Raw genomic sequence first — 23,523 nt, 5'->3', positions numbered from 1 at the left:
TTTTTTTTAGAGATGGGATCTTACTCTGTTGATCAGGCTGGTCTCAAACTCCTGTCCTCAAGCAGTCCTCCCACTGCAGCCTCCCAAAGTGTAGAGATTACAGACATGAGCCACTGTACCTGGTCTATTATCACAGCTTTTAGTCTAGCTGTTATAATAGAAATCTAAGTACAGATTTTAGAGTCAAGGAAGACCTGGTTTTCAGTCCATTCTACGTCACTTTGTGGCTATGTAACCTTGGACAAATGACGTAAAATCTCCAGCTATAAAATATATTACAACTGATCTTAAAGAATTGTATTAAATGAGATAGTTATATATAAAGTACCTAGCCTAAAGCATGGGTACTCATTAAATGTTAGTTTTCTCCCCTTCTAGTTACACTTACGCTTGTGTGTATGTGTGTGGTGTGTGTGCATGGGGGCGTGGGAGGGAGATTATGCATATGTGCATATTTGCATATCTGTATATTTTACTAGTAATAAACTGGATTATCTGCTTACACAGGCCAGAAGGAAATCTCAGTTGAAAAAAAGCACACCTGGAATGCATCACTCTTTAATTCTCAAATCCATATGATTGCCCAAAGAAGAGATGCTATGGCTCATCGAGTACTCTCAGCAAGGCTTCATAAAATTAAAGGACTAAAAAATGAATTAGCTGATATGCATCATAAATTGGAAGCCATCCTTACAGAAAACCAATTTTTGAAACAACTTCAGCTTAGGCATTTGAAAGCTATAGGAAAATATGAAAATTCACAAAATAATCTACCTCAAATTATGGCTAAACATCAGAATGAAGTAAAAAATTTAAGGCAACTACTTAGGAAATCCCAGGAAAAGGAAAGAACTGTATCTAGGAAACTTAGAGAAACTGACAGCCAGTTACTGAAGACTAAAGATACCTTGCAGGCACTGCAGAAACTTTCTGAAGACAAAAACCTTGCAGAAAGGGAAGAACTCACTCATAAATTATCTATTATCACAACAAAAATGGACGCAAATGACAAAAAAATACAGGTGTGTATTTCAGGGGCCCAGACAGTTTAAGATTCCAAAGTTAATAGAGAGAGGGTGTGAATTAATCATGGATGCGCCCCCTCTGTAACAAAGCATTACTAACTGCTTCGCTTGGCATGCTACACTAAATAATTATGTTGTCTAATAGAGGGCACGGAAAGGGAGTGGTTTGAAGGAAAAACAGAAGCAGCTCAAACTAGAAATGTTCATCTGTTGGAGTGCACAAGAGTTCACTCTGTGGCTGGACTGGTTTATCTGGAAATGACCATTGCACACGAGTTCACTCTGTGGCTGGGCTGGTTTATCTGGAAATGACCGTTCTCTAAGAGAGCACAGCTACAGTGCTAAGGGACTTTTTCCCTGTGCTGAAAAGATTGCACTGTGTTACGTGAAACCTCTCTTTGAAGTCAACCCTCTACCTTAAACTGTTGATTAAAAGGCTGCTTCCGTAAAAACCTACTCAGTGCATCCGTTCAGTGCCTTTTGTATTCTCTCTCACCATTTTGGCCAGCCATTACCACACAGACATTTGTAGTTATTTTCAAATAGCAGTTTTTCCCAGATAATGTTCCTGGTAGTAGGGAAGGAAAAGGAATTAAAATAACTAGAGATGACTGGATTGATTTTCCTCAACAGCACTTGGTTGTCAAAAGCCTGGGGATTACATTATAAGGGATGACTTGGGAGAAGGCATTGATATCATATTAAGAATTCTCCTGCATATCTTACATTAGCTAGTTTGAGTCTGTATGGACATAAACATAAATGGAATTAATTTAGGATTTAATTCTGTAATATTTGATGCTGAAACACAAGTATTTTCTGTGACCTTGAAGTAAGTAAATATCAGATTCGTTTCCTCCACGTGTTTATCTCAGTTATTTCTTCTGTTGTTAAAATTCTCTATTTTCCAATAAATTTTTTTCACATGAAATTGATATGTGATCTACAGAAAATAATGAGCAACCTCATTTTTCACTGTTGTATACCAAAGTGATATTATTGGGCCTTTTAGGTAATATTGTATTCATCTTAGCGTATGTCTGTCATGCAAAAGCAAATCTATTTTTATATATATATCTAAGTAGTTCCTGTTTTTATATCTATACATAAAACCGAAACAAATTCCATAAATATTTTCTTTGATACAAAAAGCACTTACCAAGTATGAAAAATTTCTGTTTGGTTGTAGGCATTTAGTGGAGGAAAACTGTTTTGTGGACCAAAACATGTTATTTCTTTAACATTAATGTTTTAGGGAGTGGTATTTTTAGTGATTCTTTCCCCTTTTAGGTTTCCACGTCTTCCACTTTTCCTGTTTGGGAAAGTACTGCTGTTATAATGGAGGAGGTCCTACTTTATGTTAAAACAAAGAAAAATGGTCCTTTTTGTAAGCTTTCTGTCAAGTCCAGATCTAACAGTTCTCCAATAAAATAGTTCTCATTCCAGAGAGCAGATGAATATGTTTATGGATGGTTATTGAGTTAAATCAGTCATTTCATTGTCTTTTAGTCCATCAGTGTGGATGGATGTAGTGGTTTGAGTCCCTTTTATAACATTCAGTTTCTGTTGTCTGGGAATGCCCATCCATGATGTCTACTGATTTTCAGGATCTGGTCAGAATTTTTAAATCGGGCAGGGCACAGTGGCCTCACGCCTGTAATCCCGGCACTTTGGGAGGCCGAGGCAGGCCAGGAGTTTGAGACCAGCCTGGCCAACACAGCAAAACCCTGTCTCTACTAAAAATACAAAAATTATCCAGGCATGGTGGTGTGCACCTGTAAACCCAGCTACCCAGGGGCTGAGGCAGGAGAATCACTTGAACCCAGGAAGTGGAGGTTGCAGTGAGCCGAGATCGCACCACTGCATTCCAGCCTGGGCAACAGAGCGAGACTCCAACTTAGAAAAAAAAAAGAATTTTTAAATCAAATTTTAGAGTGTGTAAAAAACAGGCTCAAAACGTGTGATATTTGTTCTCTAGAGCTGGGATCTGGGATTTGGGGGCTTTCTTCTGCTTACACTTCATTCTAATATATGTCCCCTATATAAGCCATTCACTAAAATTGTATTGAAAATGTGCACTTTTCATAAATGTAGTTAGTTCCGTGATAATTGAAGTTTTTAACATACTAACTTGGTTGCAGAATAGTTATAATATATACTGTTTTCAGAGCTTGGAAAAACAACTGAGGTTGAACAGCAGAGCCTTTAGCCGGCAGCTGGCTATTGAGTCTCGGAAGACTTTAGCAGCTCAAACAGCTACCAAGACTCTGCAGGTGGAAGTAAAACACCTTCAACAAAAACTTAAGGTATTTCTTTTAAAACAAAATGTAAGAATGAAATCCTGTTTCCCGAAATATATGAGCTATTTATGTCTATTATATCTTTAAGTGATTTTTTATTTTACATACATATATAAGGCTCCTCTCCCCTTTGCAGGGGGCCTGGGCCCCCATCCACAGTTCTGTTTATCTTTTTTTTTTTGAGATAGAGTGTTGCTCTGTCACCCAGGCTGGAGTTCAGTGGCATGATCTCGGCTCACTGCAGCCTCCGCCTCCCAGGTTCAAGTGATTCTCTTATCTCAACCTCCTAAGTAGCTGGGAGTACAGGCATGCAACACCACGCTTGGCTAATTTTTGTTATTTTTAGTAGAGACGGGCTTTCGCTGTGTTGGCCAGGCTGGTCTTGAACTCCTGGGCTCAAGTGATCTGCCTGCATTGGTCTCCCATAGTGCTGCGATTACAGGTGTGAGCCACCGCACCTGGCCTAAATTATGTAACTTCATGAATATCTTTCTCAGATATTTTCTCTACAATCATATGAACAGACAGAGGATCTGCAATTATTAGAATGAGTTAACAGCTTGGCGAATGTGTACTGTGATTAGAAAAATAGAAACTCTATTCATTAACAAGGCTTCTTGCTAGCATTCCTGTTTCATCACGTTAAGTAATACAGCGTTTGTTAACATTTTAATGTAACTCAAAATTAACGTTTTAAAACTTATATAACAATATTTAAGATAAATTTTAATGACTCAAATTTATCTTAGTTTTACTTACAAATGTGTTTGAAAAACTGTCTTTTAAAAATATGAATACTGCTCTAAAAATAAGAATTTTTAAAATATTTTGTCAGGCTTTTTGCTATCTTTCTGCCTTCAAGATTGGTAAAATGTCCAACAATTTAGATAAGATGCTTAAGAAATACGCTGTTTCAAGCCTCAACTAATAAACCGTAAGCCTTGATTCGTTAAGACGAGGATCTTTAACTTTTTTTATTTTTAAGGAAGGCAACAATGAACTCCTTTAGGCCTCTTTTACAAGGGCACTAATCCCATTCACCAGGATTCTGCCCTTGTGACCTAATCACCTCCCAAAAGGCCCCCGTCGTAAAAGTATCACTGTGGGGGCTAGGATATTAACATCAGAAATTGAGCACCGTATCAATAATTTCCCTTTCTTTCTTTCTTTTTTTTTTTTTTTTTTTTTGAGACAGGGTCTTGCTCTGTTGCCCAGACTAGAATGCAGTGGCACCATCATGGCTCGCTGCAGCCTCGAACTCCTAGGCTAAAGCGATCTTCCCACCTCAGCCTCCCAAGTAGCTGGGATCACAGGTACATGCCACCATACCCGGCTAATTTTTAAAATTTTTGTAGAGACAGGGTCTCGCTGTGCTGCCCAGGCTGGTCTCAAACTCCTGGGATCAAGCAGTCCTCCTGCCTTGGCCTCCCAAAGTGTTAGGATTACAGGTGTGAGCCACCACACCCAGCCTGATCTTTAACTTTTTTATGACAAGTAGGCAATTTAGATTTCCCAAGAGCCTTGAGATCACTCAGAAACAGGAGAAGAATAGTGGGGAGTGAGGAGTTGGGGCAGAGCTGGACGAATTAGATAATTCATCTGATGAATTATGTTGGTATCATTGGGAACTGGGATTTGGAGGATGAAAGAAAGAAAATTTTCCCTTTGTAAAGAAGAAAAAAGAGTTCTTTTCCTTTTTTCTATGGAGTCCCAGGAAACTTCAAAAAGAATACACAGAACATAGGCATGGCTATTTCAGCTAGCTGAGAAATCTAACAGAAGAGACTTCAAGATCCCCTGGTCACAGCAAACACACACACATATGGAGACACAATTGGAGAATTTTAAAATAAATTTTGTGCTTCCTCATGCAGACATATGAATATGAATAATATGCAGCCATTAAAAAACCATGTCTGGCCAGGCATAGTGGCTCACACCTGTAATCCCAGCACTTTGGGAGGCCAAGGCGGGCAGATCACCTGAGGTTGGGAGTTCGAGACCAGCCTGACCAACATGGCGAAACCCCGTCTCTACTAAAAATACAAAAATTAGCTTGGCATGGTGATGCGTGCCTGTAATCCCATTACTCAGGAGGCTGAGGCAGGAGAATTGCTTGAACCTGGGAGGCGGAGGTTGCAGTGAGCCGAGATTGTGCCACTGCACTCCACCCTGGGTGACAGAGTGAGGCTCCATCTCAAAAAAATTTAAAAAATAAAAATAAAAATAACCATTTTTAACAGAGAAATGCTTAATACTTAATGAAATGCTTAATGAAAAGATAGAAAATTCTATATACAGTAAGATCCAAATTTATTTTTAAAAAGAAAATTAAATGTACCTCCACACAGTGGATATCTATATATCTGTAAACAGCAATGAAGAATCTTGATGTACTACTATGGAATAATCTCTAGGATACACTGGTAAGTGAAGAAAGGAAAGCAGACGAAATTGTAATATCCTTGGTATGGTTTGGCTGTGTCCCCACCCAAATCTCATCTTGAATTGTAGCTCCCACAATTCCCACATGTCATGGGAGGGACCCAGTGGGAGGTAATTAGATCATAGGGGCAGGTCTTTCGTGTGCTGTTCTTGTGATAGTGAAGAAGTCTCACAAGATCTGATGGTTTTATAAAAAGAAATTCCCCTACTGGGCGCGGTGGCTCACGCCTGTAATCCCAACATTTTGGGAGGCCAAGGTGGGCGGATCACGAGGTCAGGAGTTCAAGACAATCCTGGCAAACATGGTGAAACCCCATCTCTACTAAAAAATACAAAAAATTAACCAGGCGTGGTGGCGGGCACCTGTAGTCCCAGCTACTTGGGAGGCTGAGGCAGGAGAATGGTGTGAACTCGGGAGGCGGAGCTTGCAGTGAGCGGAGTATCGCACCACCGCACTCCAGCCTGGGCGACAGAGCGAGACTCCATCTCAAAAAAAAATAAAAAATAAAAAAATTAAATAAATAAATAAAAAGAAGCTCCCCTGCACAAGTCCTCTGTTGCCCACTGCCATGTAAGAAGTCCCTTTGCTCTTCCTTTGTCTTCAACCATGATTGTGAGGCCTCCCCAGCCATGTGGAACTGTGAGTCCATTAAACCTCTGTCCCTTATAAATTACCTAGTCTCAGTTATGTCTTTATCAGCAGCCTGAAAAAGGACTAATACAATCCCATTTAAGATAAAGGAAGCAATAGAAATATATCCACATATTTGCCTACATTTAAAAAAGAAACCAGTAATAGGATAACAGCAGAAAAAGAGAGAATAGAGTAGAAGGGACAGCTCTAGAACCTAGATTTCATGAATATCTTTGTGGAACCATGAAAATATTTCCATAAGTATGAAGCAGAATTAAATGTAAAAAAAATTAAAAAGCACCTGGGTATGGTGGCTCATGCTTGTAATCCCAGCACTTTGGGAGGCCGAGGTGGGCAGATCACCTGAGGTCAGGAGTTCAAGACCAGCCTGGCCAACATGGTGAAACCCCATCTCTACAAAAATACAAAAATACAAAAATTAGCCAGGTGTGGTGGCGCACGCCTGTAATCCCAGCTACTCAGGAGGCTGGGGCAGGAGAAATGCTTGAACCCAGGAGGCGGAGGTTGCAGTGAGCTAAGATCATGCCATTGCACTCCAGCCTGGGTGACAGAGCGAGACTATGTCTCAAAAATAAAATAAAATAAAAAGCTATCCCTAAATATCCGAAGTAAAATGCAGATGAACCCAAATGTGTATACAGTTAGCCCTTTGTAACCGCGGGATGCAGAACCTGCGGACAGGGAGCGCTGACTGTGTCCTATTGGTGGCACAAAGCCACAGAAGGAAGCCATTCCAAGTGACTTAAAACACATAATGTCATTGCATATGGCCAGTGAGATACACTGTAAGGATACCAATAACTTTACAAAAAAATCTTACACTGTTTAGTAATGATATAGTTGGTAATGATGTTGATGTTGTTTCGAGAATGTTGTGTATATCTTATGGGATAAAGCTCCTGATAGATTATGGTGTTGTCGTTGAGAACTGGGATTTGGGGGATGGACAAAAAAAAATACAGAAGTAAGATAGAGTCAAATAAAAATCCTATAGTCCTGATTTTGATCTGAAGTGAAAGTATGCAATATTCTCAGAGTAACCAGGAGCAATGAATACCCCCAGCACCCAGATTATGGTCTGTAAGTTCCATATCCCACTGAAACAAACCAAGACTCCCTATAAAAATTCTAGGTCTGGTGCAGGAAATACACTAGATGAGCCTGGAACATATTGTCATACAAAAGCGAAGAAACTATTAAGGACCATTAGGGTAGTATCAAAAGGACTCAGGCCCATCTAGAATAGGTTCTTACTGGCCAAAGATGGGGATATTTGAGGATCGATAAAGGTAACTGCCTGGGTTAAAACTTATCAAATGAATCCACACTTCATAATGATACTTAAAAAACTAAACACATCGCGATGAGTCACTTGTGGAGGATACTAGGGAACAGCATGCTCTCTTGAAGACTGGTCAGTAGAGGACAAGAAGCAAACATTTTTACCTTTCCTGTATGAACGACTCCTCAGAGTAACCAAGTCGTTTGTGAGGGGGTAAGATCCTCCTTATAAAAGCATTCCACTCAATAATGAAGAAGGAATGACAGGATTAGAATTGTCACTATTTTGGAAACTCCTAATGAATTAGTGGCTCTAGTCAATGATCATCAATGGCTCCTAGTATCACAAAAGAGATATGCGCTTCCTGACAGAGGTACGCACCACCACCTACTCAGGCCAACGAACCGAACCTAAACCTAGTTACAGACTGGGCTCTACCTACCAACTGAAAAAAGAAGAGGGGAGAGGAATATGCTCAGGATGGGATGCAGTCAGCAACGTGAGACTGTGGGAAACTGCATTACAGATACCCCCATTTCTACGATCAAGTAGCAAAGCAGAAAAAATAAGAGGTGAGAGTGAGAATCCATAGATTAAAAGACAGTAAGAGATATATTAATCAGTCGCAGTGTTTTGAACCTTGTTTAGATTCTAATTCAAACAAACCTTTTAAAAATTATAGAAAATGGGGAAAATGTTAAACAAACTGGATATTTGATTATGTGAAGGAATTATTGATTGGGGGAAGTGGAATGAAGATACTGCAGTTAGGTTTTAAAAGGGATACCCTTGTTTGCTACAGATACTGAAATAAGTTATTAGAGGTCTAGATTTGCTTCAAATAAGCCAGGGCTGGGGAGTGGGGTCAGAGAGAGTGGGAAACAGGACATGAGTTGTTCATTAGTAAAGCTGGTTCATGGGCTCATGGAGGTTTACTGTACTATTCTACTTTTTTTATATATTTTAATTTGTATAATAAAGTTGCAAAGGGAAAAATGCTTTTGAAATTACATATTTTATGTGTTTTTAAAAGAGCAGAAATGGCTAGATCAAGAAGGTGGCCTGAACACATGCTTTTTGTCCCTCCCTGCCAAAGCCCCATGGAAATGACAGAAAATGTATTTTTAAAATAACACTCCAAGCCAGGCATGGTGGCTTACATCATTTTTTGGGAAGTTGAGGCAGAAGGATCTTTTGAGCCCAAGAAGTCAAGACCAGCCAAGGCAACAGAACAAAGCCTGTCTCTACAAAAAAATTTAGAAATTATCTGGGCATGGTGGCACAAGCCTGTAATCCCAGCTACTCCAGAGGCTGAGGCAGAAGGATCTCTTGAGACCAGGAGTTGGAGGCTTTAGTGATGGCGCCACTGCACTCCAGCCTGGGCAACAGAGAGAGACTCTTGTCTCTAAAAATAAATAAAATAATCCAGAATCCCAGAAAGGATACCAAAACTACCAGATCTAACAAAGAATTTCTGGAAGATAAAAAGGGGTTTTTCTTTTTTGTAGATTAATGAAACCAAACATAGACAATCACAAACTAAAATATGCACAGATACACACACACACACACACACACACACACAGAGAGAGAGAGAGAGAGAGAACCAGACAGATGCAATACTGCCTTTTATGACCTAGCCTTGGCAGTCACGCAGCATCACTTCTGCCTCACAGCATTTGTCAGGGCGGTCCTAGGCAGTTCAAGCGGTGAACTCCACCTCTTGGTAGGGAGTCACAAGGTTCTTGAAGAGCATATAGGACTAGAAATCTTGTCGTGGGAATTCTAGGAAAATACAGTCTGCCACATTAACGAAAGTCATTGTTTGAGCTTGGAAGAGTCTGGTCCCAAAGGTCAAAAGTTCTGTTTCTTTACTTTGAAACTCATTTTCAAAGTAAGTCATCCCACACCGAGTTCTAGGCCCACTTCTGCAGTATGAGCCGAAGTAAGAAGAGGGATGTCAGCCTTCCACAGCTCCCACATGAGGTACTGCCACCATCTTACCCCAGGCTATAGTCACACTCCTGCATTAAGACACGCTCTCTATCTAAGTTCTGGAAGCCATCAATGCTGACCTTAATATGATTCCACACCATGACCCAACTTCCCATTTAACCCTTACTTGATACCCTTTGCGCTTGCGGGGAGTCTTTGCGCTGAGTATTCCACGAGCATTCCATGAACATTCCCAGCCACAGATTATCTTCTTGTTTCCCTTGACTGATTGAACCCAACCACACAGGTATCCCGGGTTGTGTTCCAAACAGGCTGTGTTAGACTTCCGGCCCAGCTCTGTCATGGTGCCCAACCTGAAGCTCTGCTCCAAGCCGCAAGGAGGACTATCCTCCAGGTTGCTTCCTTTTGACCCCCACCGCCCCTGTGGCGGCCCCTTGTTGTTCTTCTGTTGTTGCTCTGCCTCCTTCCTGCTCTCGGTTGCTCACCTCCAAGTGTCCAGACCAAATCAAAAGATAGAGTTGAGTTTTTCAGGTAATCAAAACTTGTCCCAAGATAGAATTGAATTTTTCAGGTAATCAAAACTTGTCCCAAGATAGAATTGAATTTTTCAGGTAATCAATCAAAACTTGTCCCTGTAAATACGAAAATGTTTCTTAACCAGTGTGGATGAAAAATCATTCTAAAATGTTTTACACAATATCCTTCATATGAAAGCTATTATCCAGAATATACCTGATCAGATTTTCATGGTGATTAACTGTCAGCATTTACTGTTCTTTTGGCTAAGTGTTACCACAATAAGAAAAGAGAGATGAACTGTTAACATTTTTGTCTCCAGAAACTTAAATTCTAGAAAAGATTAATATTCTCATGTTTTATCCCTTTGTGTACCTCTGATAATAAACTAATTTTATGATTCAAATGAGTAGAAAATTTACACTGTACAATTCAGGTACAAAAACATGTCATGTTCTTTATTTTCTGTAACTGAGCCATACTTCCTTATGAGCCCCAGTCCCACAAATTAGGGATGAGGATGGCAGTTGGACAAGAAGACATGGATAGACTGGTGTTTATATGTTATACATGCTTTTATGTTTTGAGTTAAAATAAAATGTATCTGGTATAAAAAAAAAAAAAAAAAAAAAAAAGAAGACATGGATAAAAGCTCATCTCAGTCTCTTCTAACTCAAAACAGTCTTATGCTAGGTTGTCTCTTAGACTTGCAGACTTTTTCTCATCCCTATCTTCTGTCTCAGTGGAGATGGCATCCTGGGCATGAGAGGAAACACATGTGTACTCTTGGTGGAGCGAAAAAGAGGCCTCTGGTCTGTGTTCTGCCCTCTGGCCCCTCTCTAGACCTGGTTCTCCTGACAAGTGACTGGTCTTAAATCAAATTCCCAGGACCCTGTCTGATGTGTACTGAATGTGGCTGCTGAAGCTCCTGGCCTCTTCTCAGTCTGCTCAAATAAATCCTGCGGATCGCCCCCTGCTGACTGTTGATGCAAATGCAAATGCTCTGAGATGCATCCTCCATCTGATCCCTGGCTAGATTCTCTATCACAAAGCCTGTGCTATGGGAGCACCTGGACCTGTAACCTTAAGGACTCCAGGGCAGGTGCAGCTCCCTCCACAGGTCCCACTGGTTGCAAGGGTAAGGGAAGCACAATCTCTGGCCTAGAGAGGGTATTTAGCCCTTTCTAACTTACACTTGGGCAATACTATGTTACTTTAGCTCCATGATGAATGGGGCGGCGGGGGAGGCGCTTTTTAAGGGGCTTGCAATTTTCCTGGAGCACACCAAGGCCTCTTGCACTGAGACTTTCCCGAACCTCAGAGATGTTTCTCACCCCTTGAATATCACTTGGCCCATAGATTTGACCCTAAGGGGCACAAGGAGACAAGATCTCTCCCTCTCTCTCCCCGCCCTCTCCCCCGTGTGTGTGTGTGTGTGTGTGTGTGCGCACATGTACATCTGTCACACTCTGACATCCCTGGGTTCCTTCCTCCTTACTTCATATATGCCCACCTCTCTTAACCATGGTTGTTACTAAAATTCAATGGTCTTGAGTCCAAAGCCTTTCTTGCCTCCTGGTGTACATGTAAGAAGGAGCATTTGATATTTAATAAAAACCCTTTTTTTGTTCCTCAACAAGTTAAGGTTTCAAAACGTCTGTTTTGCCAAGACTCAAAAAAATCAATATGAAATTTAAAACGGAACAATGATACCCTTGTTCTAGGCTTTCCCCCCACTGCCCTTGTCTAGATGTAGCCCTGTCTCATAGAACTTTCTGTTAGATGGCGGAAATGTTCACCTGTGCCATCCAATACTGTAGTCACTAGTCACACGCAGCTGCTGACCGCTTATTGGAAATACAAATAGTGTGGCTGACGACCTAAATTTTAGTTTTATTTTCATTTAAATGAAATCACAACATATAGCTAGTGGCTACTGTAGTGCACAGTACAGAAGAATATTTCATAAACTTCAAGGCCCACAGGACAGAAGGAAAACAGTGGACAAGCTTACCTGCAAGGCTCTTCAAAAATACTGTCCCGATCACAATAATGTGTCACTTTGTTTAAAAAGCTAGTACTTTTTGATGTCAGGAATGGTATAGGATGATATGGCCTATTTCTGTTTCTTCTAAAATCTACAGATTTTATTCATATGATACTGAGCTCATTTAAATTGTTTTTAAAAGAAATCAGGGTTGACAAAAGCAAACATTTATAGAAAAATTGGTTTTGTGGTTCTTTTTAGGAAAAGGATCGTGAGCTTGAAATTAAAAACATCTATAGTCATCGAATACTTAAAAATTTACACGACACAGAGGACTATCCAAAAGGTATGTTTTAATTACTTTTGCTCAAAATCTATTTTTAAGTATCTAGTCAGATTTTCCTAATTTTTATAGACAAAATAATAGATATTTTCAAAAGTCACTTCATTGGGCATTAAAATACATTTTGTGATTCTAGAAGAATAATGAGACTGAGATGGTGACATGGCTAGAAAGGAATAGAAATGCTTTCCTATTCTCCCATCCTCAGCACACCCCTTTATGTCCTTTCTTCAGGTGGAGCAAGAGGATAACTTCAGCTTGAAGCAAAATGTCTGCCAAAACGTGAACTTTCTAAGTATATCTGTTAGCCAGTGTATGGCTTTTCAAAATGAACTTTATTGGGGTATACTTGAGCTCAATAAAATGCATCCATTTTAAGTGTGCACACAGCTCAGTGGGTTTTGACAGATGTTTATACTGATGGAGCCACCACCCCAATCAAGATATTGAATATTTCCACCTCCCCAGGAAGCTTCCTCATGTCCCCTGCAGACAGTAGTCCCCTACCTCACCCGAGGCAACCACTGACTTCCCTTTGGTCACAATAGCTTAGTTTGCCTGTTCTAGAATTTCATGTAAGTGGAATCCCACAGCATGAACCCTTTTGTATCTGGCTTCTTTTGTTCAGCATAGTGTTTCTAAGATTCGTCTATATTGATGCCACTATCATTAGTGTATACCTCTCATTGGTGAAGAGTCTTCTTTCCTTCAAGAGCACGTGCACTGCTTTCCCCCCAAGATCTCCCAGCAACGGATTCGACTCAGAAGTACCATAGGAATACTCACCTCTGTTTTATTAGAAGTAGTAGCTACATGTTTACTTCCAGATGCAACAACCTCAAATTTCCTTGCCTGCCTTTGTTTGCTTCTGGCTTATAATCTAGAATAACAGAGACGATGAATCAACCAACGGGTTGTTTAAATGATATAATTTCCTTCACTTTTCAGGGAAAGTGCAGTCTAGATTTAGTGGTCATGCGCTTCAGCACGGACAGTCTAACCACTGATAATCAAGAGCTCTGCCACAGGATAGCTCGGTGGCCTGGCCTCTCACAGTTACACGTCTGTCTTGCTGAATCCCGTCCACAAAGGACAGCCTTGTCCTCCAACAGCAACACTGTCTTATCCTAACACCTACTTGTTTTGTACTCTAACACTGTGAGGCCCAAAGTAAGACAAAGCAAGGGCCCTGGAGGGAAAACCAGGAAACTAACAAATGCTATATATATATTGAATATTTAGAAAATACTTAGTATACTTTATTATTACATTGCATAAATGTTATTTTATGTTTAAAATCAGTATTGCATCCAAATGTAAAATATGTTTCTTACATATAGTCTACCTGTTCTATAGTTTCTTCAACAAAATCAGTCCAAGCAGACAGAAGAAGTTTGCCATTCACAAGTATGAGACACCAGGGAACCCAAAAATCAGATATTCCACCTTTGTCAACTAAGGTACAGCAAATTTGGAATCTTGCAGTGTCTAATTAAACATGTCTTAACAAAAATAGCCTAAAGTCACTTGTTCTATGTGAAAAGTATTTGTAGTCATTAGAATAAAATGCAATTTTAAGTTATCTAGACCCCCCAAAATGTGTTTTTGCTGCTTTTCTAAATTACAGGGTAAAAAGGCAACAGGAAACATTGATCATAAAGAAAAATCAACTGAAATAAATCATGAAATTCCTCACTGTGTCAATAAACTACCAAAGCAAGAGGATTCTAAGAGAAAATATGAAGGTAATTTTAACAACTCTTTAAAGTCTATCTTATCTGATTTCTTTAAAATTGTGAATTACTATATGTGTATATAAAGCACACATAAAACAGATGGGCGTGGCGGCTCGCACCTGTAATCCCGGCACTTTGGGAGGCCGAGGCAGGCGGATCACCTGAGGTCAAGAGTTTGAGACCAGCCTGGCCAACATGGTGAAACCCTGTCTCTACTAAAAAATGCAAAACTTAACTGGACATGGTGGTATGTGCCTGTAGTCCCAGCTACTCAGGAGGCTGAGGCAGGAAAATCGCTTGGACCCAGGAGGCAAAGGTTGCAGTGAGCAGAGATCGTGCCACTGCACTCCAACCTGGGCGACAGAGTGAGACTCTGTCTCAAAAAATAAAAAAAAAACAACATAAAACCGTTTCCAGAATTATAATGAAAGGAACACCTGTGTACCCAGTAGCCTGCTTAAGAAACAGTGGATGAGTGCTCCTTGGAACATCCTTGGGCCCTTCGCAATCATATCCCCTCGCCCTGCCCACCAGAAACCACCACCGTCTTGGGTTTTAGGCCAGTCATTCCCTTGCTTTCCCTCACAGCTCCCTGTCTTTATATGTAGCTACATTCGTCTGCTTGGGCTGCCATAAGAAAATACCACAGACTGCCAGTTTAAACAACATTTATTTATTTTCTCATGGTTCTGGAGGCTGGGAAGTCCGAGATCAAGGTTCTAGGCATTTGGCTTCGGCTAAGGCCCTCTTCCCGGCTTTAGATGCCCCGCTTCTCGCTGTGTCTTCATGTGGCCTTTCCTTAGTGCTTGCACGAGGAGAGTCGGGGAGAGCGCACCAGTGTTCCGGTGTTTCTTTTTATAAGGACACTAATTCCACCATGAAGGCCCCAACCTTGTGATCTCATTTAACCTTAACTACTTCCTTAAAGACCCAGTCTCCAAATGTAGCCACACTGGGGGGTTATGGCTTCAACATATGAAATTTGGGAGGAAGGAATACAAACATTCATTTCATAATAGTATCCTTAAATAATATATTCAGCTTTGAAAAACTGAGTAGCAAATTATTCAAATCCAGCTGAGCAAAGGGCAATATTACCACTTTTGAATAAAGACTTCCAGAAAAAGGACTCCAGCTTCAGCTCCCTTGAATATACAAGGGCCCAATCAGTGGCTAAGGTCATGAATCATCCTGGGAGATAGAAAAGCCATCAGATCCATGGCATCTGGCAGAGCTCTTCTGGGCAGGCCCAAGAGAGCTAGGGCTGAGAGAACGGGCTGCCCAGATTTTCCTGTTCTAAGATCACCAAAGCTTACCTTCAGCTCTTGGGAGTAGGTGGAAACAAACTGCTTCTGTGGGGTCCAAGGAGAGTCCTCAGCTGGCCCAGGCTGCAGGGTTTGATAGAGAATACAATACTTCATCAGCCATGGGCAAGACAGGCCAAGGCCCTGGCTCACCTGGTGTTTGGTACCTGGAGGTCTAATGGAGCAGGGGTCCTAGTCTGTCTCCTCATCTCTGGTGTGCAGCTAACATCCTGGGATTGCCCTTCATCATTTCCTGCAGATTCCTGTCACTCCGCTTCTCTACTGGATCTTCTCTTTCCTAAGCCAAGTCCTCCTCTTTCTTGGTAAATTCCATCATGTTTTAAAGAGCACAACCTTCACTAGCTCTTTGTAAATGGGTGCAGGTAAGGTAAATTTGTATACCTCTCATTTGGAAGTGTCATTATTCTGCCCTTACACTTGATTAATAATTGCCTAGATAGGAAACTCTAGGTTGGGGGTCATTTTCCTTTGGAATTTTGAAGATGTGGCTCATTGTTTTCATGTTACATTACCGCTTATGGGAGATCTGGGTGCAGCCCTGCAAGGCTGGGAAAGAGCAACTTCTGAGGAAAGTACATGCATGATGAATGAGTCCCAGAGTTCACTCAGGGCTGCAAATCAGATGTGTTCCCTTAGACAGCATGCAGAGCCCTTGTTGAACACATTGGGCATTCAATAGAGGCCCAAGAAGGGCCTCAACTTAGTTGTCAGGCCAAATAATGTTTAAATAACACAATAGTTTGACAGAACTCACCGGCAAAGCCACTCTCTGTTGCAGTTTGGTGGAAACTGATCGTCAGTTGCAGTTGCACTGTGGTCACTGGTGTGTTTAAGTTTTCTGCTTATTTTTCAGTCCATTGTCCTAATTCATAGTGTCCTAGAAAGTGTATCCATTCATTTGACAAATACTTTCTGAGCATACACTATGTGTCAGACACTGTTCTAGGCATTAGGGAGACAGCAGGAAGCAAATGCAAAACCCTGCCCTCATGTGCTTATTCTATAGTGGGAACATCTTTCCCCATCAGTTCACATGGATCCAGCTCATTGTCTGTAATAACTGCCTGGAATTCCACAGACTGCATATGCCATACCTTATTTAACCATTATTCCTTTGGCAGATGTTTAGGAGGTTTTATTGTTACTAAACCATGCCTCAGTGAACATCGTTGCACTTATCCTTGTCTATTTTTTGTAGGTTCGTTCTAAGAATAAGTTGTTGGGTCTAAGAGTATATTCACCTAAAATGTTGATTGATACTGCCAAATTGCCATCCAAAAATGCTGTGCCAACAACATTTTTGTTGTTGGTGGGTGTGCCAACACATCCACCAGTAGGGACCAAACATTCCAATTTCCCCATCTTCTCACCAGCTCTAGAAATTATTTGCCAATTGGATGGATGAAAAATGTTCTTGTTGTGTTCTGTTCTGTTGTTCTGTTCTGTTCTGTTCTGTTCTGTTCTTCTGTTCTGTTTTGTTTTGTTTTGAAACAGCTCTGCTCTGTTGCCCAAGCTGGTATGCAGTGGCACAATCACGGCTCACTGCAGTCTTGTCCTCCTGGGCTCAAGTGATCCTCCCACCTTAGCCTCCTGAGTAGCCAGGACTACAGGCAAGCACCACCACGCCCAGCTAATTTTTGTATTTTTTGTAGAGACAGGGTTTCGCTATGTTGCCCAGGCTGGTCTCAGACTCTTGGGCTCAAACAGTCCTCCTGCCTCAGCCTCCCAAAGTGCCGGAATTACAGGTGTGAGCCACTGCACCCAGCCGTCATTGTTTCAACTGACAGTATGTCCAGTTAGTAATGTTAAACATCTATTAATAACCTTATTGGCAAATTTTATTTTTCTTCTATGAATGTCATTTTTCTTTTGGTTTCATAATTCCCATTTGCTTGGGAAGTTCCAAGAAACTGTAACATAACACATTTGTTAACAGCACCCTTCTCTGTAATCTTTTGTCTATGCATCTATTTTCTTACCTTTTCTGTTATTTCAATGTGCTTGTGAGGCGGTGCACATAAGTGTACTAGACATGCCACCTTGAAATAGAGATCCATTCATTTTAAACAGCACTAAATTGCCTATTTTTCTAATATAGATTTATCAGGGGAAGAGAAACATTTGGAAGTCCAAATACTGCTGGAGAATACTGGAAGACAAAAAGACAAAAAAGAGGACCAAGAAAAGCAAACCATTTTTGTGAAAGAAGAGCAAGAACTACCACCAAAAATAATTGAAGTTATTCATCCTGAAAGAGAAAGCAATCAAGAAGATGTTCTAGTAAGAGAAAAGTTTAAAAGAAGCATGCAGAGAAATGGCATGGATGACACACTTGGCAAAGGCACTGCTCCCTACACAAAAGGCCCCCTCAGACAAAGAAGGCATTACTCATTCACAGAAGCAACTGAAAACCTGCATCATGGGCTTCCTGCTTCAGGGGGACCACCCAATGCCGGCAACATGAGGTACAGTCATAGTACAGGCAAGCATCTCAGTAACAGAGAGGAAATGGAGCTAGAGCATTCTGACAGTGGGTATGAGCCCTCATTTGGTAAGTCTTCCAGAATAAAAGTGAAGGATACAACTTTCAGAGATAAGAAAAGCAGTCTCATGGAAGAACTCTTTGGATCAGGCTACGTCATGAAAACTAACCAATCAAGTCCTGGTGTTGCAAAAGGCTCAGAGGAGCCTTTGCAAAGTAAGGAGTCGCATCCCCTGCCTCCCAGTCAGGCCTCTGCCAGCAATGCTTTCGGAGACTCTAAAGTAACTGTGGTAAATTCTGTTAAGCCATCGTCACCTACAGAAGGAAAAAGAAAAATAATTATTTAAATATAATCAATATCCTAATGCATTCTGGTTTGACATAATGCTGCTTATGTGCCTTGCATCTTATTTTTGAAATGTGTGAGAGAGGGAGTGTATGTATGTGTGTGTTTTAGGACTTAATTGACTTTTGATAATTAAATTTTTGTTTTATTGCTAATCTAGTAAAAAATCTATTTTATATTAGCCAATGATAACACTTCAAATACAAATTTACATCTTTACAACTGAAACATCCATTATCTTCTGGAAGACTGGTTTACTATATGGTTTTAGTATTCTGTAGGACTCCATAGCTAGTAACTCTTAAGTTAGTCAACCAAAGACATGCATCTCCTACACAACAAAATTTATCAGCAATAGAGTTGAATTGTAACTTAAAAACATGGAAGCAGCCCAGATGCAGTGGTTCGTGCTTGTAATCCCAGCATTTTAGGAGGCCAACGTGGGAGGATCACTTGAGTCCAGGAGTTTAAGACCAGCCTGGCCAACATGGTACAACCCCATCTCTACAAAAATTATAAGAATTAGCCAGGTGTGGTGGTGTGTGCCTGTAGTCCCAGCTGCTTGGGAGGCTGAGGTCAAAAAATCACTTGCGCCCAGGTCAAGGCTTCAGTGAGACATGATCGTGCCACTGCACTCTAGCTTGGGCGATCGGAGTGAGACCGTGTCTCAAAAAATAAAAACAAAATGTGGCAGCAGCTTTGAAAGGGAACAATATGATCAAAAGACTCTTTTTACTAAAAAAAAAAAAAAAAAATAGGCTGGGTGCTATGGCTCACACCAGTAATCCCAACACTTTGGGAGACCGAGGTAGGTGGATCACCTGAGGTTAGGAGTTTGAGACCAGCTTGGCCAACATGGTGAAACCCTGTCTCTACTAAAAATAAAAATCAGCCGGGTGTAGTGGCACATGCCTGTAATGGCAGCTACCCAGGAGGCTGAGGCAGGAGAATCGCTGGAACCCGGGAGGCAGAGGCTGCAGTGAACCAAAATAACGCCACTGCACCCTAGCCTGGGTGACAGAGCGAGACTCCATCTCAAATTAAAAAAAAAAATACATATATGTATGTGTGTGTGTATATATATAGTGATTACCAAGCTTAGTTTTATGAAAATCTTTTTTTTTTTTTTTTGACAGTATCTCAGTGTGTCACCCAGGCTGGAGTACAGTGATAACGACCTTGGCTCACTGCAACCTCCACCCCGCCAGGGTTCAAGCAATTCTCATGTCTCAGCCTACAGAGTAGCTGGGATTACAGGCGTGCACCACCACACCCAGCTAATTTTCGTATTTTTATTAGAGACTAAAAATGGTTTTGCCATGTTGGCCTGGCTGGTCTTGAACTCCAGACCTCAGGTGATCTGCCCACCTCAGCCTCCCAAAGTGCTGGGAATGACAGGCGTGAGCCACCGTGCCCAGCCATGAAAATCATTTTTGAGTTTCTCTTATTCAGCTAACCTGGGTATCCAATGTCCTGCCTTTGTGGGTGATGCTTTCCTTGTGTACACCTGAGATCCAGTATCATTTATTGAGATTTGTTGCATACCTGTATGTTGACCATTTTTCTGTTAATCTTGTTCTAAAAACCATAAAACAGTACCATGGCCCTGCTGGTGTTTATTCAAGCTAGCTGCTCAGTCCTAACTAATATATTTACTAAACTTAGGATATTTTAAATTAGGACTATAAAAAGGAGGCTATACTCCCAGCCTCACTTTATTTAGCTTACTTCATTTAGTTATAAGAACAACTTGTTTATAATCTAGACCATACTATTTCCTTTCCAATGATGTTTATGTGTTGGTGTGTAATATTAACTGTAATGGCAGCTACCTGGGAGGCTGAGGCAGGAGAATCGCTTGAACCTGGGAGGTGGAGGTTGCAGTGAGCCAGGATCGCGCCACTGCACTCCAGCCTGGGCGACAGAGCGAAACCCTGTCTCAAAAAATAAAAATAGAGCCAGGCGCAGTGGCTCACGCCTGTAATCCCAGCACTTTGGGAGGCTGAGGCGGGCGATCACCTGAGGTTGGGGGTTCAAGACCAGCCTGACCAACGTGGTGAAACCCCGTCTCTACTAAAAATACAAAAATTAGCCATGCGTGGTGGCCAGCACCTGTAGTCCCAGCTATACAGGAGGCTGAGGCAGGAGAATTGCTTGAACCTGGGAGGCGGAGGTTGCAGTGAGCCAAGATCCCGCCACTGCACTCTAGCCTGGGTGACAGAGTGAGACTCCATCTCAAAAAAAAAGTAGTAGACCAGGAGCAGTGACTCACGCCTATAATCCCAGCACTTTGGGAGGCCGAGGCGGGCAGATCACGAGGTCAGGAGATCAAGACTATCCTGGCTAATACGGTGAAACCCGTCTCTACTAAAAATAACAAAAAATTAGCCAGGCATGGTGGCGGCGCCTTTAGTCCCAGCTATTCGGGAGGCTGAGGCAGGATAATGGCGTGAACCCGGGAGGCGGAGCTTGCAGTGAGCCGAGGTCGCACCACTGCACTCCAGCCTGGGTGACAGAGCAAGACTCCATCTCAAATAAATAAATAAATTAAATAAATAAAATAAAGGCTAGCACAAAAGACACGCAACTCTTCCTTTCACTTGAACATTTAGCGGTCATCATTATTATTGAAATTAGGGGCCAATGTTGCCCTAATTTCAACATGTTTGTGTCTTAAGGAATAGGGAGCCCTGGGGAGGGGGGAGAGACAAGAATGGCCAAGTCAGTGGTGCAGTAAGAACACACACATTTATACATTAAATCTGCTACCTCATACGGGTGTAGTTCTTGATGCCCCAAAACAATTACAATAGTAACATCAAAGATCAGTGATCACAGACCACCATAACATATAATAATGAAAAAATATGAGATATCGTGAGAACTACCAAAATGTGACACAGAGACACAAAGTGAGCACATGCTGTGGATAAACAGCGCTGACAGACTTGCTCGATGCAGGGTTGCCACAAACCTTCAATTTGTGAAAAATATAGTCTCTACAGAGCACAGTAAAGTGAAGCACAAAAATGTCTGCGTGCTGAAAAGCATGCAAAACCAAACAATGTATTTTTACAGATTCAAATATGTGATAAAACTCTGACAAATAGGAAATGATAAAATTCAGAGCAGTGGTGTTACCTTTGCTCAGTGGGGATCGCAAAGGTTCTTCTAAAACTTGGGTGAAAGATACAAAGATTTGTATTGTATTTTTATTCTTTAAAATTTACATATTTTAAATATTGTATACCTCTCAATATTTAATAAAAACTATTTTTAAAAAAGATTCAGGAAAAATGGCTGAGAACAGTGGCTCACACCTGTAATCACAGCACTCTGGGAAGCTGAGGCAGAAGATCACTTGAGGCCAGGAGTTTGAAACCAGCCTGGGCAACATAGCAAGACCCTGTCTCTACAAAAATTTAAAAATTAGTCCAGAGTTGTGGTACACACCTGTTGTCCCAGCTACTTAGCAGGCTGAGGCAGGAGGATTACTTGAATCCAGGAGTTCGAGACCAGCCTGGGAACACAGTCAGACCCTGCTCTCTACAAAAATAAAAAATGAGAAACAGCCAGGTATGGTGGCGCATGCCTGTAATCTCAGCTACTCAGGAGGCCGAGGCTGGAGGATCACTTGAGACCAGGAGCATGAGGTTGTAGTGAGCTATGATCGTGTCACTGCACTCCAGCCTGGGTGACAGAATGAGACCCTGTCTCTAAAAAAAAAAAAATACAGGAAAAGACTTTGGCCAACGTAAGATTACCCTACCCTTTACAGTCCAATATCCTTTCCCACAATATTGGCTAAAACTACACAATATTCATGCTATTTATGATTGAATTCACTGCTAAGAGTCAGCACTCTGAGTGTCAATAGATTGGTACACATTAGATCCCAAAGATGCATGCAGGAAAGCCGACCCACACAAGAACCCTGGGCCCAGAGACAGGGTGAGCTGCCTGGCCTGGGATTCCAATGGTGTTCAAACCAGTGACACGTGGCTTTGAATCTGAGACGTCATCTAAGTGCTCCATACCGCAGGCCTTATAAGAGAGCAGCACTTAGAAAATTCTCCTGCCAGTTGTTAATTGCTAACATTTCAACTGCAAAGAAAACAGACTCCATACACGGCTCTAGTGGAAAACCATTATGTGATTCTGAGTTAAATACTCCTGGGTACTGACTGAAGGCATGCAGGAGGAGTACAGAAAAGCTCAAGGAATAGTATCTGGCCCTAAAGGGACTTGCATCATCACTGAAATAACCTTTTATCACACACGAAAAAAGGATCTACAACATTAGAAACAAAACCACAACAGCAGACACGACAAATCAGTCATACAGATAGTACTTTAAATGCTCAGATGAGGATGGGAAAGAAAAGAAACCACCACATAAGGGAGTCGGAGAAAGCTTTAAGTCTAAAGCTCCGGTTCCGGGGACTGCCAGCACGTGCGCGTGCACACGCACACACACCTCTCCCACGATGCACCGTGTAAGAAAAACTACGGGAAGCCAGAGAGCCCAGCCAGGTCAGGGGGCAGTAAACCAGTTTGCCTAGCATTCCAGCCCCTTATGGTGGCAACAGCACATAAAATGAATAAAAAATGATTATGGGCTGGGCATGGTGGCTCACGCCTGTAATCCCAGCACTTGAGCCCAAGAGTTTGAGACCAGCCTGGGCAACATAGTGAGACCCTGTCTCTATTTAAAAAAAAAAAAAAAAAAAAAGATTAAAAAAAGATTATGGATTTGTATATTTAAAAATTTTCCTGCTTGATTTACCATAAATTTATGACGAAATTGGTATGAAGAGAGCTTTAGATGTATTTTCAATCAAAGAGATAGCTGCTTTCACGTAAAGCTATAAAATATATCCAGTATTTTTAAAATAAAAACAAAAATCCACTGGGCGTGGTGGCTCAGGCCTGTAATCTCAACTTTGGGGGCCTGAGGCAGGTGGATCACCTGAGGTCAGGAGTTCAAGACCAGCCTGGCCAACATGGTGAAACCCCATCTCTACTAAACATACAAAAAATAGGCATCATGGTTCAAGCCTATAGTCCCAGCTACTAGGGAGGCTGAGGCAGAAGAATCACTTGAACCCAGGAGGCAGAGGTTGCA

General features: G+C 41.5%; 1 protein-coding gene and 1 long non-coding RNA gene across 33 annotated transcripts in view; one reads left to right on the top strand and one right to left on the bottom strand.

Moving 5' to 3' along the window:
- The window catches only part of LCA5L (lebercilin LCA5 like), a 42,013-nt gene extending 23,390 nt beyond the window's left edge, over nucleotides 1–18,623 (top strand). For 29 of the 32 annotated variants that reach the window (XM_054468783.2, XM_054468775.2, XM_054468776.2 and 26 more), the window contains 6 exons: nucleotides 508–1,022; nucleotides 3,194–3,331; nucleotides 12,428–12,512; nucleotides 13,866–13,969; nucleotides 14,137–14,254; nucleotides 17,669–18,623. In XM_054468783.2, the coding sequence (XP_054324758.2) occupies nucleotides 508–1,022; nucleotides 3,194–3,331; nucleotides 12,428–12,512; nucleotides 13,866–13,969; nucleotides 14,137–14,254; nucleotides 17,669–18,399 (1,691 nt within the window). In that variant the 3' untranslated portion in view covers nucleotides 18,400–18,623. Of the gene's footprint in view, nucleotides 1–507; nucleotides 2,473–3,193; nucleotides 3,332–12,427; nucleotides 12,513–13,865; nucleotides 13,970–14,136; nucleotides 14,255–17,668 lie in introns of those variants that run through there. The other 3 variants (XM_063659899.1, XM_063659898.1, XM_063659901.1) reach the window with 2 other exon arrangements.
- Nucleotides 8,678–17,719, bottom strand: LOC129022544 (uncharacterized). The gene is made up of 5 exons (XR_010125309.1): nucleotides 17,550–17,719; nucleotides 16,325–16,447; nucleotides 15,562–15,633; nucleotides 13,296–13,389; nucleotides 8,678–10,295 (listed from the first exon to the last, which is right to left on the bottom strand). It is a non-coding gene; the product is annotated as an uncharacterized LOC129022544 (long non-coding RNA).
- Nucleotides 18,624–23,523: the final 4,900 nt, after the last annotated feature.

This window comes from Pongo pygmaeus, chromosome 22, assembly GCF_028885625.2.
Source record: "Pongo pygmaeus isolate AG05252 chromosome 22, NHGRI_mPonPyg2-v2.0_pri, whole genome shotgun sequence".
Taxonomy (NCBI): Eukaryota; Metazoa; Chordata; class Mammalia; order Primates; family Hominidae; genus Pongo; species Pongo pygmaeus.
This window is presented reverse-complemented; position numbering and strand designations above follow the sequence as displayed.